A 17262-nucleotide genomic window follows, 5' to 3' on the forward strand; every position below is an offset into this window, starting at 1 on the left:
AGCAGCCTGCCTGCACTGCTTCCAATAGCAAAAGCCTTTCACCCTCCCTGGCTCGCCAGGATATTTCCAAAAGGCACGAGCCAGTGTAACACTATCATTGAGCTCTGCAAAAGCTTACATCTAGTGCCAAGGATGCTCTCACCAGTAAAAACGTAACACATGCTCATGTGGCTAAAATTTAAAAGCACAACAGTTGGGAAGAAAATTCCTGAAACTACCACTCATAAACCAGATTAGGCTACGCTGTGCAAACTAACCCTCAATCCAGGCAGCTACTGCCTCAACAGTCACCATTTGGTTGCTTGGTTTGGGGTTATTTGGTAAATCCCATGGCATCCTTTTTTTATTCAAATCAAAATCTTGGTGTCTTTCTGAACACAAACTCATTATAGTACCATTAAAATCACCACACATTATCCACATCTTTACAACAAATTCCTCTCAGTTGCCTCAAGTTTGTTTGGTTGTTTTTACAAAGGCCTTCAAGGTTTACTACTGGACTAAAAAAGTCCACAGATTTTTTTTTTCTACATTACTGCTGCAACTGCTTCAGAAGGTATCGTACTTGTAAGAGTTAGCAAGCTGAGTTTGGTTAGTGTGCCTGAACAAAAGTGAAAGCAACATCTCTAGTCATCTCATTTCACCCTTTTCTTCTTTAGTTAACATCCTCAACAAAACACCATGCTGATCCAGGTAAATACTGGCATTATACTTCATAGTCCCATTCTCAGTATTAAATTAGAACAAAACAGTCATCCACTGCGATGCCTTTAAGCACTGCAAGGGATCTGGATAAGGAAAAACAAACGGGGCAGGACAGAATACAGAAGAGAATGCAGAGACTTTTTTTTTGAAAGAGGAGCCATTTCTGCATTGATGTGATTCTCCCAGAAAGGCAAGTGTGACACCTACTGGAAAACGGCTTTTACACAACATGTATCAAAAATTCTGTAACATGTGTTTATGCAAACACACAAGTGACAGGCCAGACTTATCTAACTGATTTTAAGAGGCCAGAACTTCATCCAACTCATTACACATTCAAACCTAAATTTTATTGGAATGAGGAGAAAAAATAAATAAATCCAACAACCTGCAGTTAATTAACAACTATCAGGTACCACTGACCACCCCAAAAAGTCTTCATATTTAAATACAATGCCAGCAAGTTTATCTACATTAATAACAGCTGTGTTAAAAGTGAGACAAACCTGATCAAATATGTAATTATTAAAAACAAACAAAACAAATAAATCCCAGAATTTCCAACCTGAAGTGCAATTCAATCTGGATTGCTCCTGGACTGCTAGTATTCTTTGATGACTGAAAGATACAATTGAACACATTCGGCGTGCCTGCAGTAGACTTCTGTCCGGCATAACGTGTGTCAAATGCCATCATGGAATGAGAAACCAAATTTACTGACTTTGTTCCATTTGAAGAGCTCTCAAAAAGCAACTTGGATTTCTTAAAATCAAACCTAGGAGAATAAAACACAACTTATTTTTAAAATATGCATGGTATACTGCTGATGTATTTCTTAAAACAACAATAATCACATCTCATGTCACAGAGACAGAAAGTAGATCTATACTCTATGTAATACTTTCCACTGATACAGAACCTTCTGGATTAAAAAAAAAACCAACAAAAAACACAAACACAACATAGCAGAAATCTGTTTTTTAAGATTACCTCTCAACATCTTCTTAGTTAGAATACCATTTGTCTTGGGCAAGTCAACTGATTACCGAACTGTGATTTCAAGGACAACTTGAAAGACACAGACAGTATTCTTTTGAACAGTATCTTTCGGATCAACTGACACTCTCAATTCAGACTCTAATTAAGAAATTCTACTTCATTACATTATTAAATCATATTTTCATGTATTATGTAACTCCTGTCCTACAACCGCTCAGACGAGCGGAGTATTTAGGATAAGATATTCACTAACAAAAGAAAATTCATACCTGGCTAAAGAGCTACACCCATCTTTTCCTTTTGGATCCATCAGTTCCAGACTCACATTAACCATGTCAATGAGGAACAACATAGAAGTATACACTTCTCCACTCAAAACTGTCTGAAAGTAGAAAACACCAACATTCTTTTTAAACGCATCCGTTTAACTTTCATTCCTGAACTAAATATTGTTATTTTAGACAAATGCAAACAGTTGTCGTGTCTTTCTCTTTCAAAGAGTTTCATTAACTGTTGCTGGGGAAACGTTACATTTCACAGTACGTAGCCTTCAACTTGAAAAATGTCTATTAATCCATTTTCAAACCACTGTTCTATAGCTTCTTTGTTCTTAAACAAAATGTTGCTGTCATCATCCCCCCCCCCCCCCCCCCCCCCCAAGAAAAACAAACAGCCAACAATTCTTTCGAAGTGTTTCAGGTACCTTCTATTATTAAATCAGATTTGTCGTTTCTAAAACTTTTTTTTTAAGATGTTTTAAGTGAAAAGCTTGACATGAAGAGCATACTTGTATTAGCAGAACTTTACCCAGTCTTCCCTCTCTTAAAGAGAATCCTAGCTGCTTCCTAGCAACTTTTCCCCCTGCTGTGTTCACATATTTGCTTATTAAGCAAAGATTACAGCCATGCGACACAGACAATGCTTAGAAGACCCACAAGATCAAGAGGAAACAGGTTGTTCAACAACTTCCCTTCCCAGTGGTAAGGGTAAGTATTGATTATTTCCAGGTGCTGCCCACACTCTTCCTGAAAAGGTACTATTTGACAACAGCCAAACAGGCAATATTTGCTCAACAAACAAAAAGGCCTAAGCTCTGCTGTAAAGCTTTTATTACTGAACTTGTTCTTGCAGATTTATAGGACAAAATGAGGGCTTTTAATATGTAATACACATTCCACAATCTCGTAAGTCTTTAGGTATGTCATAGACACCATGCAAAAGGAATCATCACCTCAAACATGATTACAGGATAACCTTCAAGTTGCTCCAAAAAGCTCCATTCAGATGGAAAAATCTTAAGCTTGTTAATGTCCTAGTAATATACTGCAACAGCAGCTCAGCTTAAATACTTTGGGGGGAGCGGGGGGTGGGAAAGTACAGTTCTCATAGATCTGTTAACTTTTTTCCCCACCAATATATTTTGGCAGACCTAAAATGGACTAACAATTAGGCTGTTTTGTCACACCGTCTCCTCTAAAGACTAGAATCTCAGAAACACGAAGCAATCACAAGAGCAAGCCACACCTGGAAGGGCAACTGTATTGCCGAGAATAATAAACCAGAGTTCACAGGTGTGACAAAAAGGTTCCTTTGCTGTTCATCTATGTGATTTTTAAATTTTTTTTTTTAAATTCATCATTCCAATTGGTAAACTACAAGAAAATAACAAAAATTTAGCCCAATCAGCAAACGTCCAGACATTTCAAGATAGAATTTAACTGCATATAGCTCCTCTTACATGAATTCTTGGATCCTGTAAATCGTAAGGCCGCATGAACTCTTCTATAGGCTCCCCAAGGTTGTTCTCCAGCAGTCCACGTATCAGCTTATACTTGCTCAAATCCAGAGTGCAATGGACTGATGACAGATTGCCATGTATTGATATGTCTGCAACTGCATGACTTAGCTCTCTACAACAAAGAAAGAAACCTCAGTATTTCAAGGTGCTACAAAAGAGCAGGCAATACTTCTAAGATACAATGAACGGCATCTAAAACACTGGGTTTAGGATGACAGCAAAAAGCAATCCTATTTAAACTCACTTGTCTAAGTTTCTCTCTACTTGTAACTTCAGTCTGAAAGGTTCTGTTAATAGGCTTCCTCCTGTCTGCCTCACGAAGTAGGATGGAAAGCTCAAGTCCATGCTAGTATCTTCCATGGCCTTTGAATACTCTCTCTGGTATCTTTCCGCAGCAAATATGTCCATGTCCTGCAGATCAACCACAATGCAGTCTAAGAGGCAGATGTGATCCTCTGCAAGTGCACAGGAGATAACACATGAAGAAAAATACAATCTGTATAATGCAACTTTAAAAATAATTTTTCTCCTGGAAGTTATTCTGATACAATTTTTTTTTTTATTATTCACACTCATCAATATCATAACTTCCAGACACCAAACTCATTCACAGGTAAATTTAAACTTTTATTTACGAGTCCAACTACAGTCCCCATACATCTGCAATATGCATCTCAAAACATGGCCAGACTGCAGCATTGCTCTTCCAGAACTGAACTACAATTCCCTGATCCTTCAAGCTGCAAAAAGCAACCCTGAAACTAGGAAGCCATTTCTTTTACATCTACAATCTTTAGACTCAGCAAGCCTTACTTTTTCCAGTTTCACAGAAGATATAAGCAAAACTGCACTGTATTATTTTACAAGGAAAAAGAAGAGCTCTCTCTATATGGTGTTTCTACTGTTTACCACATACCTGGGCTGTCAGGGTTTGGTACAACAGGTAGCTTTAGTTGTTGCCCTTGTTGCTTACTCAATGTACTCAGCACGGGCTCGTTCTTCAGCCTAGAAACGTTTGTCCCTGATGATTTTTTCATGAACAATCCTTCCATCACTGCTTTTGATTCATCAGTACTTGTTTTCTTCATGCTATGTTTTGGGGTTCCCAAAGGAGATGAAAATTGAACTGAATCCTGCTAATTAAAGTAATTTTGTAATTAATAATAGATTTTTAATTTAAGTTCTAAGGAACCAATACACCAAGGTTCAATCTGCAACAAATTCCTGTCAGAAAACAAAATATTTTATTTGAATGCCAGGATCTTTTACTGTTGAAAGATGGTCAAACTTTTTTCCTATAAACTTAACAGAAAATTAAAACCTTTTCTTTTGAAAAAAGTTTAATTCAGCAACATTTTCGAAAAAGCTGTGAAATCTTTTCAGCAGGAAATTAATTCAAAACCAGTGGTTTTTGCACAAAACCAAAAAAAAATCCCGTAAATGAAATTAATACAAAATAGAGGGGTAATACTGTCAAGATATCAAGCATTTCTGTAGAATAAAGACTGATAAATATTTAAATTTGTTTTTCAGAACACCTTCAGATGATGAAAACAACATATGCCATTATTTCTGCAAGATTATGTCAGTAACTTAATATTTTATTAGAATATGGGAACAAACACTTCTATACATGAAATTATTTTATGTGTTTTAAATACTTCAGTTGTCATACCGAAATGTGTCCAAAACTTTTTGTGCAGTAGCCAAGTTTAAGACAGAAAAAAATCCCTACCCTTACTGCTGAAGTCCCCACAGGTGAAAAGAGAAAAAGTTTATTTACATTGATATATATTTTAGACCTTTCCCCACCACCACATATCCAGGGGAAATCTTATGAGCTTATCCAGCATCAAAAACCTGTGAAGGGTACAGTTCACTAGTAAAATAGTCACATCAACATTAGGAATTTATTCTCCCAAAACCATGGTGGAATGGTTTACACAATACCTTTATATTCTGAGGCCAATTTCAGGGTTCATTTAGTCTGTATTAACCCCATGTTTCAATTCTACTCAGCTTCACACACCCTAGCAGGTAACAATCACCAGGGGTGAGAACTAGATGATCTTCAAGTAGCCCCTTCAAACCTAAAGGATTCTATGATCTGTCTTTAGTGATCCACTCGCCCCTTACTCTGGGGTTGCTCACCTGACCCATGACTGCCATATCGCTACTGTCATTTCCCAACTTCTTTCTGTATCCAGCTTCTGATGTCACCATAAAATCCTCATCCATAAACCTTCCTTTCTGATTTTAATCATTAATCTTACTTGCCTTACATAGCTTTAAAGTATTATTCATTGGGAAAATTCACTTCAACCATGATTAAGGATATAAAATTAAACATCTGAAGACATTAACGTGTAAATTTAAACTGTAAAGACAACACTGAAAAATACATGCATAGAAAAATCATCACACCATCTACAAATCTATGAATTTATGCAATAAATCCAAATAGCTCCTAGACATGCATAAAGAGCACACCACAACAAATTTAAATCCAATTCTTACAGAATTCAGCAAAGTCTTTAGAACAGAAACATCATTTTTAACGTATAAAGTAACTTTTAAAGCACTGAATTCCACAAGAAAACTTCATTTAAAAAAAAAAAAATTAGGAGCACCTGAACACTACTATAAAGATGTGAAATACCTCAAATAAAACTGGATCCTTGTATGTATTGCCTTGTAAAATCCGATCCTCAAAAATAAGCATAGAACAAAGAAAAAAATGAAAAAAAAACCCAACCCAAACTCAAAACCCACCTGATTGCATGTCAAACCCTTAAATTTCTATAGTGCTACGTAACACACCATGTTTAAGTAGAAATAAAATTACTATGCACACATCCTTTCTTTTAACTTCTAACATTAATTTAGGCATCTACCACTTACAAACCTTTAAGTATGTCAGCACACTAGACTACAGAAGACAATTCAATACTATGGTCCCGTATGTCCTTACAGTAAGGACACCGGTATGTATACATCAGATGGAGGTACCAGACACGCCATCAAACTGCTGCAGCGATTTAGCCCACCTGATTTCTGCCCCACTTTAAACTGGGACTAGAGGGTTCCCAGAAGGGCTACCCGTTCTGTTGCATAGGTGAGACAGAGACAGCCATCCAAGATGGATCTTCCTCACCCCAAATTTTCTGGCTGCATCTCTCAACAGCAACACCAACTATTACCTGTCCTGCGCCTAGCCTTAGGTTCAAGCATTCACTAGAAACCTTTCATTATGTTTCACCTAATGAAAGCAACTACATACACTCAGTTTCATTAAGAGCATGAAAAAATATGTAAGTTAAAACCAATTCTGTTCTCCAGCGTGTTCCAGCACGTCTTAGCCAACACAGATCTCTACCTTCTGGTACTTACACTGCTGAAGCATTGTTGGGTCAAGAGCTGCAGGAGCTACCGAACAGAGCTGGCTGAAAGCCCGTTACGCTCCCACATTCAGATGCACACCCAGCTGGGACCTGCTGCCTACCAAGGCCAGTTCTAGCAAGTTCCACAGAACAGTCTGCCCTCTGCCCAGAAGGTCTCAGAAAGCAAGCCCAGGTGCAGGCACAGAAGGGAGCAGCTGGGCACAATCAGCAGCAGGCCAGAACCTGATTACCCAGCACAACAGCACGGACTGTTTCACTACTAGTAGTACAAAGTGTATATATAAAGTAAAATGTAAGAATCATTTACTATTTTGGTATCTAAATAAAATGCACAAGAACTAGAAAAAACACAATTTGCTAAATGAAGAAGTAATGTTCTTACCTTGTTCTTTAATGAAAAGGTACCCGGCATACCCGCGAACAGAAATCTGTTCTTGACTTTCAGTTTTCCAAGATTAGCTACAATAAGACTGTTAGACTTTGAGCTTTCAGGTATGAGCAGAACAGGAGCACCAGCCTCAATATCAAGAAGAACACGGGAAGCTCGCTGTGCTTTATCTCTTACCTGGGAAAAGCAAAAATTCATTTAAAAAAACAATTCAAAAATACAGGAAGCAGAAGATTATTTCACGCTGATTAGTACTACATTCAGGAACACTACTCCTTGATTTACGAAATTAAGATGTGATAAAATTTTATACCAAAAAAACCAAACCAAACCTCAAACTCCTGTTTTAGGCAGAGAACAAAAGCTAGTTAAAAAAAGGATTATGATGCAAACAGCACACACCTGTGCAACAGGTGTGGCAATAAGGAGTAGAAGCATACTGTCACCACTGAACTAAGAGGCATAACAGACCCTACTCAGCTCACAAAGATTACTTAAGAAAAATTACTTAGAAAAGGAAAAAATCTGTCATTTAGAACAATGCTTCAAAATCACATTCAAACTTCCTAACTGATGTACAGTGAAGCATCTCAATATATGCAAGCATTAACTGTCTTTCTTCCAATTATGAGACACAACTTCTTAAACAAGACTATTACTATTAACTATATTAATCATTCCCACATTAGGTTTTGGACAAAATAGGCCATGACTGTCATGATTATTTATATACTGTATCGTGCAGAACTCCAGCAACTGATTTTCTCAGTCTACCAAATCAAGGACATACACCTCAGTAGAACAGAAGGACTCCTCGCCTGGATCTCCTTATTCAGGCATTATAACTACCTGGTAACAGCAGAGAAAAAGGCAAGATAAGATCTTGAGCCCTTTTTGTCCAGGACCACAACATTAAGAGAACACCTGTATCGGTGCATACTGCAGGATCCAGGTGCCAAAATTTTATGTAACTTGCAAATTTGGTATTCTACACTTTCAAATAGCAGGATGGTTCCAAATAAGGATTTTTAACTACAAGATAAATATGAGCAATCTTCACTAAGATCAGAACTCTAAAATCTCCCATCTTTTCAACTCACTGAGTTGATGCATTAACATAAATTTTATACTGCATTTCAACTTCCAAAAATAGGCTAGGGAAGAACAGAAAAAACCCAGACATACTGTCTGTCCTTCAATTGCTGCTCTCTGCCGCCCCAAGACGTCCTGAAGTTGAGTAAAATGCTGGATGAAAGATACCACCTCTGCCTGGAAACGCTGAGTATGCACATACTGAACAGATGCCATCCGTAGGGTGACACGCATATCACACTCCCTCTGCAGCAATGGATCTGGCCTCCCGTATCTATGATAAAGGTTGAAAGTAAAATTCAGCTCTCTTTGCTACATTTTACAAATAGTGCTATTCATTTTTTTTCATTTAATACAGAGGATTTCACTGATGTTCACAGTATATAATTATAAGTATTTCAATTATAGATATGAAAAACTGGTTTTATACTAAGTATTTCTGAATTACGTATATTTAAGTGCTACTGAGTTTTAATCAAGCAAACAGTAAAATTCTCCATTTGGAAGGTACCTCTGATCTCTCCATCTAACAGCTACACCTGTGGTGATGTACATCTGAACAGTGGCTTGGTAAGTACTCGACTGCATGATAATATGTAGATTAAACTCTGAATCAGCGTGCTGTTACATTTGAAATTAATTCCGTAACATTACTTTGACAATTTCTAACCCAATTGATTCTACTGGGTGGAGGACGGGGTGGAAAACCATGAAATATCACAGGGTAAGAACTGTTGCTTTACACAAAGCAGAACTTCAAGAGTACACAATGACAAAAGTAAACCCTTAATTCCAAAACCAAGGAGTAACGGTGAATCCATTTCACCAGTTGAAAACTTCTTCCAACTTTTAAAAAACCACTACTATTTTATCTCAGAACAAACCATCACCTAAATACTTTCAAGAACTACTTTAGAGGAAAATAAAAAACTACTCTTCCTGATAAGCCATGTACATTGCAGGACAAAGAAGTAAAAAATCATAGTCATAAGTTTATGACTGAAAATGTTCAAAGTCTCATTTAAGTCACAAGCATCCAAAGCATAATCATGCAGACCTGACAGTTGTGAGTTTGGGGTTTTGGGGTTTGGTTGGTTTTTTTTTTGTTTGTTTGTTTTCTTTGAGGGGAGTGGGGAGAGTTAATGGTGCTAGTATAGAGTAATAAGAAGGTAAAATTCATACTTATAGACTTGGAAAATGAGTGCTTCTTCACCACTTGTAGTGAAACGTTCTCTGTAAAATTCTCCATGAGCTGTAAGATCACTTAAGGACAGACTTCCAATACTTCCCTGCAGGGCTAAATCTCCCTCTGCAAAACAAAAGACGACAATTAGGATCCCTAAACAAAGGTAAGTTACTAAAATCCTGAAGTTTCTACTAGTGGGATAAACTTGTTACAAGTAATTCAACACGTCACACTCAATTAAACATTAAACCTCAGGCTGAAAGAAAACCACATCTTCCTGCTACAGAGATTGTAATAACCCAAACATAACTACGGTTTACACACATCATGTGATCACACCAATGTGATTTGTGAAAACTTAAATACAACTCTTTTTTATTTCTCTAAAAGAGCAATATACACTATCGTTCTGTTCTGTGAAGTATTAAAAACCTAGTAAATCTCAGCTAAAGCGATGAAGGGTTTGACAACTGGGAGGGATGCAAGGATTTATACTCAAGTCTGAAAAAACAGATGACGAAGCAGTGGGAAGAGAACGTGCACCTGGCCCAGGAAACAAACACACAAAACCTGCAATGAGCACCAAAATAAAAACATTTCAAAGCACAAAGGGCACACCTCCTTTTACTTTACACTGCATACAACCTCAGCCTGCCAATCTACTCACCAATCACTTCCAAGTGAGCTGCAAGTTTTGACACGCTGGCCTTAGCAAGCTCACTAGTTGTCTTATTCAGGACTAATGATAAAGAATGGACCTGGTCAAACAAAATGGAACAGATTGGTATTAAACAATATGACTTCACAGCCAGAACATCTTAAGTTTTTTTCAAGACATTTGCAGTGTAACATAAATGGCTAACAAGAATTATCTGATTGGGAGACAGCAACCTCCACAGATTGTGGAAGAAAGCAACCTTTTAAAGTCTTTGTTTGCACATTAATGGGTCTTCCAAGCAACTTAGAATGATCAAATGATCAGGTCACACAAAAATCCAAGCACTGTTACCTTCGCCCCTCTCTCTTTTCAAGACTTGTTATTTTTAAGTTAGACTGCAGAACCTCTGGGCAAAAACTATACATACTTTTTTATATATAAATACACACAAAGATTTTTTTTTAAATACATGTTTCTATATTTATGTTTACATATTTAGAAGAGCATATACTTTAAAAAAAGAAAATTAATTCCCTAGTATCCAGAACAGCACAGTGCCAATTTCAGCATGTCAGGTCTTTCATATTAAAGCAACCTTATCATTTAAGAGATCACAGACATTTAGTCTGTGTCCTGTGTTATACCAGGAAAGTAAATCACTGTCCATAAGACGTACACTTTCCTCAGACTCTCAGGCATACTGGATGGGGCTGGGAAGGTGTGTCAAACTCTACCCGTGACAGCTCCCTGGGATGAACACAGAGCATTCTACCTCAGCGTCCCTTGAAGTGGCACATGTGTCTAAGGAGGGTCCCAGAGCGAGGGAGCCAAGTGCTCTGCAAGCGTTTTGCTTTTCTGTGACTTCTGTACTTTTTAAAAAAAAATCTACTGTTTCTGAATCTATGCACATTCTCCCCTAGAATATAAAACATCTGATTTAAATGTCACCTTAAGTTTCTATAAACCAGACATTTTATGAGAGACAATCCAGTTACTATTTTGCATCTCAAGTATACCTTCAGATCCAGCTTAGTGTTTACAGGCTCTTGCGCTTGAGAAACCGACAAGGTATTTATTTCTGATTTGATTGTCTGCTGAGTATCTTCAGGTTGCAGCTTCATAGCATGGTTATCAGCAGTGGATCCAATCCCAAAGAAATCCAGTATCACTACCCAAGTTTGCAAAGTTATTAAGACATCTAGACAATTAAAATCAACATCTACACTACGGTTAATTTTGTTATAGTGAGAAGAAAATTCAGGATGCTTCCTATCCACTAGAAATATATTGATATGAACTAATGAATCATCAAAGTTACTTTTTCCACAGGGCAACTTGGATCTGTCTGCTGTTGGAGAAGGAGGTGGAGTCAGAGGATACTCAGAGTCAGCATCATCTTTTTGCTTCTTACGAGAGGCACAAACTGGTCTTTGGTATAGCTGAAAGACATTCGTTGCTTCTTCCATATGGGAAGGTAGGGAACGTGGCATATCTGGATATTCTATATTGGATACCGAGGGACAAGACTGTGAAAGGTACTCCTTATGTGCTAAACTGGAAGGCTTGGGTGCTCCATGGGACACCATGAGATTCTTATACATTGAGTCTGGGTTTTTTTCCAGAAGATCTTCCATTAGCAGAGAACGCAAGGCAATCTGAATAGACAAAGTCTGAGGATGATCTTTAGCAAACTCAACATCAAAATCCTGAAACTTGAGGCTGACAAGGCCCTGTGCACCAAGTGTAAGATCACCACTTAACTGAACCTGGAGCTCTGAGATGTGAAAGTTTGCTTGAATCTGAGTAAAAGATTTTGCAGATCTGCTGATAGCCAGTGACTTGTTTGGAGCAGAATTAAAACTAGAATGGCTGAACAAGCCATTTTCCTTCCGTTCACTTGACAATTCTGTGCCTGTACTATGAAGTGATGCTGAAGGAGAACTATGGCAAGTTGAAGATACAGAAGTGGCTGGAAATTTGTTCAAGTCTTCACTGTAAATTAAATTATCCAGAGTCTGAAGGACTTGTTCATACACATGTTTTGCTAACACCACCTACCATGTAGAAAAAAGAAACAATCATCATGTTAGATATCTCTATATTAATAAAATCAGTACGTATTTTAAAACTCGCAAGTGGAAAGACTCTGGAACTTCAAAACAGACACATTTTAAGTTTGTCCACAAGTAAAAAATAAACCAGAACAAGGTTTACTGCAAAGCTGAAGCAGAATAATCCTTTGTACTAGCTCTGCAAGGTGACACAATCTGGAAACATACAGCACAGGACCCTAGAATAGGATACCTTGTATCCCTAGGCAAAAAGCACCCACCCAGAGTTAGTTAAAAATAATTCACCATAGAAACTAGCCTTAATTTACCATCCTGAGAGTAAACAGTAATATATGGAAAAAACATTCTACTTGGCCATCATTGCTTGTCTCCATAGAAATTTGCTTCCTCTACTTAAAATCTCTGCTCCTGCAGAGATTTTTTTTCAAGATAATGGCACTTTAATTCTTAGCTTCTACTAGAACTGCAAACAAATGTATTTGAACGGTGGCACCTGGACAGTGACACATTTATTTTTCTTTCTGTTGATAGTTGTTCAGGGTAAGTGAAAGTTAGACTAAACCATAAAAATGTCTAAAATGCCCCAAACCAAGATTAAATGTTGGTCATTGTTATTATGACTTAAGATTGTCTCTTCTAATCACATGTATACAGATCTGGTTTCTAAACTACCAACATGTTAAACTTGAAGATTCTTGCCTGAAAAATACTGATCTTCCACGCAGGGAAACACTTTTATATTGACAGTGGAAATACTACATTACTATACCTGAAGAGGGTTCACAAATTTCCCTTCAATCTTCATAACGCTTGATATTCCAAAGTCTTCATTACTCAGGGGAAAAGTTAAATCCAACTCTCTCTCTAGTGGTATCTTTTCCAATTTAAACTGGATGGTGGTGTTATTCAGAATGTGGAAAGCTGTTAAGAGAAAATTAAATTAAAACAACATTATAAAAGTGAACTGATTATCCTATAAAGACTGCACAGCATAGATAACACAGTATCTATTCAACTTGCTCAGACTCTCTTAGCAATGCCGAAGTAAGTATATAAGACTATGTTTTGTTAAATTTCTGCATGAAAGGCACTTTTCAGCTTTTGCTTAGGAGACTAAAAATGAATATAAATAACATTAACTTGTCCAATGTAATTCAAATTGAGCAGTACATTTCAGAAGGATGGGTGACACAGAGTACACAATCAGACCTATGGTTAATATACATTTTTAGTACCATTTACTACTTATAATAAAATAATTTGAGTCCTCTGACATACCATGGCCTTTATGTAACGATTCAAAGAAGTCATGACGAGTAAAATGGGATTCTTCCTGGCTATTAATACTGGCAGGACCTGAAGAAGAATGCCCACGAGATATTTCAGTTGCAGGCTCCTTCTTGCTTGTAAATTGACTGCTATTTAAAGAATACATTTTAATATCTTTAATTTCAACTTGCAGTCTATCACTTGTAGATTCATCTTCTCCTGGTACAAAATTCTGAATAGATATTTGTCCTAGATGACCTACAAGCAGTTCAGAGCTACCAGGCTTTCGAGGTATTGAGACAATTGGCGATTCAATGTTTACATTTAATATAAGCTTAATGGTATCAGTTTTGAGAGGTTGTGATCCATAGGCACAGCCTTCATTATCTTCTAAATTGGCAACATCTCTTGATCGCGGTGTTGTATCAAACAAGGAAACCATTTCACTGTATTCAGCAGTTTTAGTTGCCAAGACTGTAGTAACTTTTGAAGCTGCACTTTTCAGCATGCTGCGGAAATTCTCTTCCAATTCATCCATTGACAAAGTTAGTTCTTTCAAAAATTTAGGAGAGTGGTTGTAGTGTAAGGAGGCCATTTTGAGGTTGAGAGAACATTCCTCTTTTGACTTTTCTGTTAAAGTGAAACTCAAAGCATCTGGAAGGCTATTTTCGTCATCAAGCCTAAAGAACAAAGATTCAAAATAGCCTACATCACCAATGAGATTTTCATACCTTACTGTATTCCCTATGCTGACAACATACTGGTTCTTAACACTATCTTGTGTGAGGTCCGTAAGGTGAAGGCATCCGAGAGAGCCATTTACATCAAATTTACTGCACATGGAGACATTGACTTTGGTGCCACCAACGCTGGCTGTTGCAATTTTTCTGCCATATTTTTCTCCATTTGTCATGCCAACTGTCCTGAGAAGGAGTATATTTAACCAGTGAATATCAACTGCTACCTCTGTATTCTGTACGTAAGTAGACTGGAAGGTTTCCTGTTCCCTCCAGTCTCTTTCCAAGTCAGTTATTAAAGGCTGAGGACTAGACTCTTCTTTCTCCTTTGGGAAGGATTTCTGGAGAAACCCAATCAGTTCAACAATAGTCTCTGGATTAAGGATGATATCCAGGTTGTTCACCTGTACAGAGATCACCTGCAGACTACTATCCAAATTCATTGACGGGCATTCTGCACTCACAAACTGATACTCTAATTTTATCAGGGATTCTTGATCTTTCCCATTGTTACCAGATGAGGTGTTTGAGGCTGTAGTGCATCTCTCTGCCAAACTAGCTGCATCAATGGGGCGTGCATCATACGGTCCATAAACTGGGGACTGAGCCCTGCTGTCTCGAAGACTTCCTGTTGGCACGTCAAAACTCAGATTCTTATGAGAAGCCATCAAAAGATCAAAATCTGTTCCGTATGTTTGCATAGTATCAACCAGCAACAGGCCATGAACAGTCAAGGACACTTCTGCATCATACGGCCTTTTCACAAAATGGGCATTGGTGCCAAAAACCTTGAGCACAGAGATGTATCGCCCATTACTTTCAACACCCAACTGCATACAGTTTACTTTGAATTCAGCCAAAAGCAGCTGAGATTCAACAAGAACTTCCCTGGTATGTTGCTCTAGCATTACAACACTCTGTGTTAGATTCATCACAGAATCATGCAAACTGCCAAGCTGGTCTACCTCTGCAAAAATCTTGTCCTTCCCCAAATGCAGGGCATCAGAAGACTTGGTTTCAGATGTACTCAGCTGTGTGCAACAGTTCTTCAGAGCTGAGATTTTGTCTTCGTTGATATGAATTTTCAAGTCTGGCAGACTGCCAGACAAGACCGCTCCTGGGTATTTTGGGTCAGACGTGTATATCAGTCTGCGCTCCAACTGCAGGTGAACGTTGAATTTTTCTACCACATGAGTTGGACCCACATCACTATCCTGAACATGTTTCCAGTTGTCTTTCACTCGGCCCACCATGATCTGAAGGTCCATAAATGAAAGTGTGTATCTCTCATACATTTTTTTACTCATTAAGTGTGCTTGTAGCTGCTCTTCACTTATTTCTACTCCGGTTAATTCAGACATTTTTAGGCCGCTATTAGTGTTAGTTTCTGGTGGTGGAGTATTCGGAGGAGTTGCGAGGGGTGTTTTATATTCCTCATCACTCAATTCATTGACTTCTGAAGAAAAAGTATCTGCACTCCTTTTAGATTCTTCTGTGGATTAAAAAAATAACTGTAAACAAACAAATACAAAGTATTCGCCTCCCTCCTTGGATGTTTCCCATCATTACCTGATCACCCTCTCTGAAGTTGCAGGTTTTTCTTAAACACAAAGCATATCCAGTTCTGTCCTTTTCTCCTTCCACTGACACTTTTTTTCTCTCAACCGGCAATCTACTACACTTCTTTTACACACATGCAGATGTCAGTGACAATGTATTATAGTATCAATAGACACTGTTGTCTCATTTTTCAACCCACTTAATATTACTACAAGATTTACTTTTAATCAAGTTGTTAAAAAAAAAAAGCATTACTCTGCCTTCGCAATTCCTTCAATCCTCAAAACCAAATGAAAGGTAATAGCTACTCAGCTACAATATATTTATGATCAGAAGTTTTTACCCAATTAACTTAATTGCCTAATACTAACTTTCATTTTATTATTGTAAAAAAATTATTTTTTCTACCTTACAAAGCTGGAACACCCTCCAAAACTTTCCCATACCTCTTTACCTTTTTCTTTTTTTAAAGCCCAAGCTACTTTAAACAGGCCAATGCCTCAGTTTCACAGGGAAATACATATCAATCTTGTATAAACAATTTGTGCTCTTTTTCTAGTTTACTGTTAAGACAGAATTTACTAAAAAAGAAGCTATTAAAACTTTACAGAGATGAGATGGTGCTAGAAGAGATTAAATTATTCCAAGACAGTATTTTAAAACTGTATCTCCATCTTAATTAAAAATATGTTTATAACAGCAGAATTGTTATGTGAAACTCTATGCATGTATAGGGGCAATAACCTTAAGACATCGCTACTTTCTACACAGAAAAAGCAATTTCAGGGAAAAGGTGGAGACAAGCAAAGCTGCAGCAATACTAGATCATACCTTGAGAATTGGTAAGTAATATTCTTCCCAGATCTACAACAACTAAGACGGGATCCACAAATTTGAAATCATCAGGAAAGATCACCTGAGGGGCAGAAATATCAAGGCACACAGTCCAGCTTTTGCTGTTTTCCTGGAAGTTAAGAAGATGTAAAAGCCCATAAGAAATAGTTTCCCCTCACATACAAAAAAAAGCCATGTCAAACAAATCAGTCTAGACAGCCACTTTTTTTCACCTGAAGAGCTAACTTTCACAAACTTCAGCCATACCAGTCTGATGGCTTGTTACACCACAGACTCCCATTACTATCACTGAAGAGACATTCTCAGTAGGGGAACACCCCCTGCTAAGGCAGATGCAATGAACCCTCTGCAGAGGGACTCCCCATCTCTAAACTGAGGAGAGCGAACCTACCTGCAGAGCTAAGAGAAGGCATCTACCTTTTACGTGACACTGGATCAGCAAGATCCTTGTCAAGGCTATCCACAAATACAACAGGCACTAGACTGCTTTATCAAACATCAAACTTACTTTTTTCAGAACAATGAACTTTTTCATTTTAATG

General features: G+C 37.6%; 1 protein-coding gene across 4 annotated transcripts in view; it reads right to left on the reverse strand.

Annotated features, from left to right (window-relative positions):
• Nucleotides 1–17262, reverse strand: part of VPS13D (vacuolar protein sorting 13 homolog D) — a 107457-nt gene that overhangs the window by 74635 nt on the left and 15560 nt on the right. For 3 of the 4 annotated variants that reach the window (XR_013927122.1, XM_080380804.1, XM_080380802.1), the window contains exons 18-30: nucleotides 16697–16829; nucleotides 13578–15797; nucleotides 13069–13220; nucleotides 11244–12281; nucleotides 10237–10327; nucleotides 9566–9692; nucleotides 8477–8657; nucleotides 7286–7468; nucleotides 4419–4638; nucleotides 3747–3957; nucleotides 3443–3614; nucleotides 1974–2086; nucleotides 1271–1480 (exon numbers count right to left, since the gene is read on the reverse strand). Coding sequence is in view for 3 of the 4 variants with exons in the window: in XM_080380804.1 (XP_080236930.1) it covers nucleotides 1271–1480; nucleotides 1974–2086; nucleotides 3443–3614; nucleotides 3747–3957; nucleotides 4419–4638; nucleotides 7286–7468; nucleotides 8477–8657; nucleotides 9566–9692; nucleotides 10237–10327; nucleotides 11244–12281; nucleotides 13069–13220; nucleotides 13578–15797; nucleotides 16697–16829 (5051 nt within the window). In the remaining variant the exon portion in view is untranslated. The remainder of the gene's footprint in view (nucleotides 1–1270; nucleotides 1481–1973; nucleotides 2087–3442; nucleotides 3615–3746; nucleotides 3958–4418; nucleotides 4639–7285; nucleotides 7469–8476; nucleotides 8658–9565; nucleotides 9693–10236; nucleotides 10328–11243; nucleotides 12282–13068; nucleotides 13221–13577; nucleotides 15798–16696; nucleotides 16830–17262) is intronic. The other variant, XM_080380803.1, reaches the window with a different exon arrangement.

This window comes from Falco punctatus, assembly GCF_963210335.1.
Source record: "Falco punctatus genome assembly, chromosome: 3".
Classification (NCBI taxonomy): domain Eukaryota; kingdom Metazoa; phylum Chordata; class Aves; order Falconiformes; family Falconidae; genus Falco; species Falco punctatus.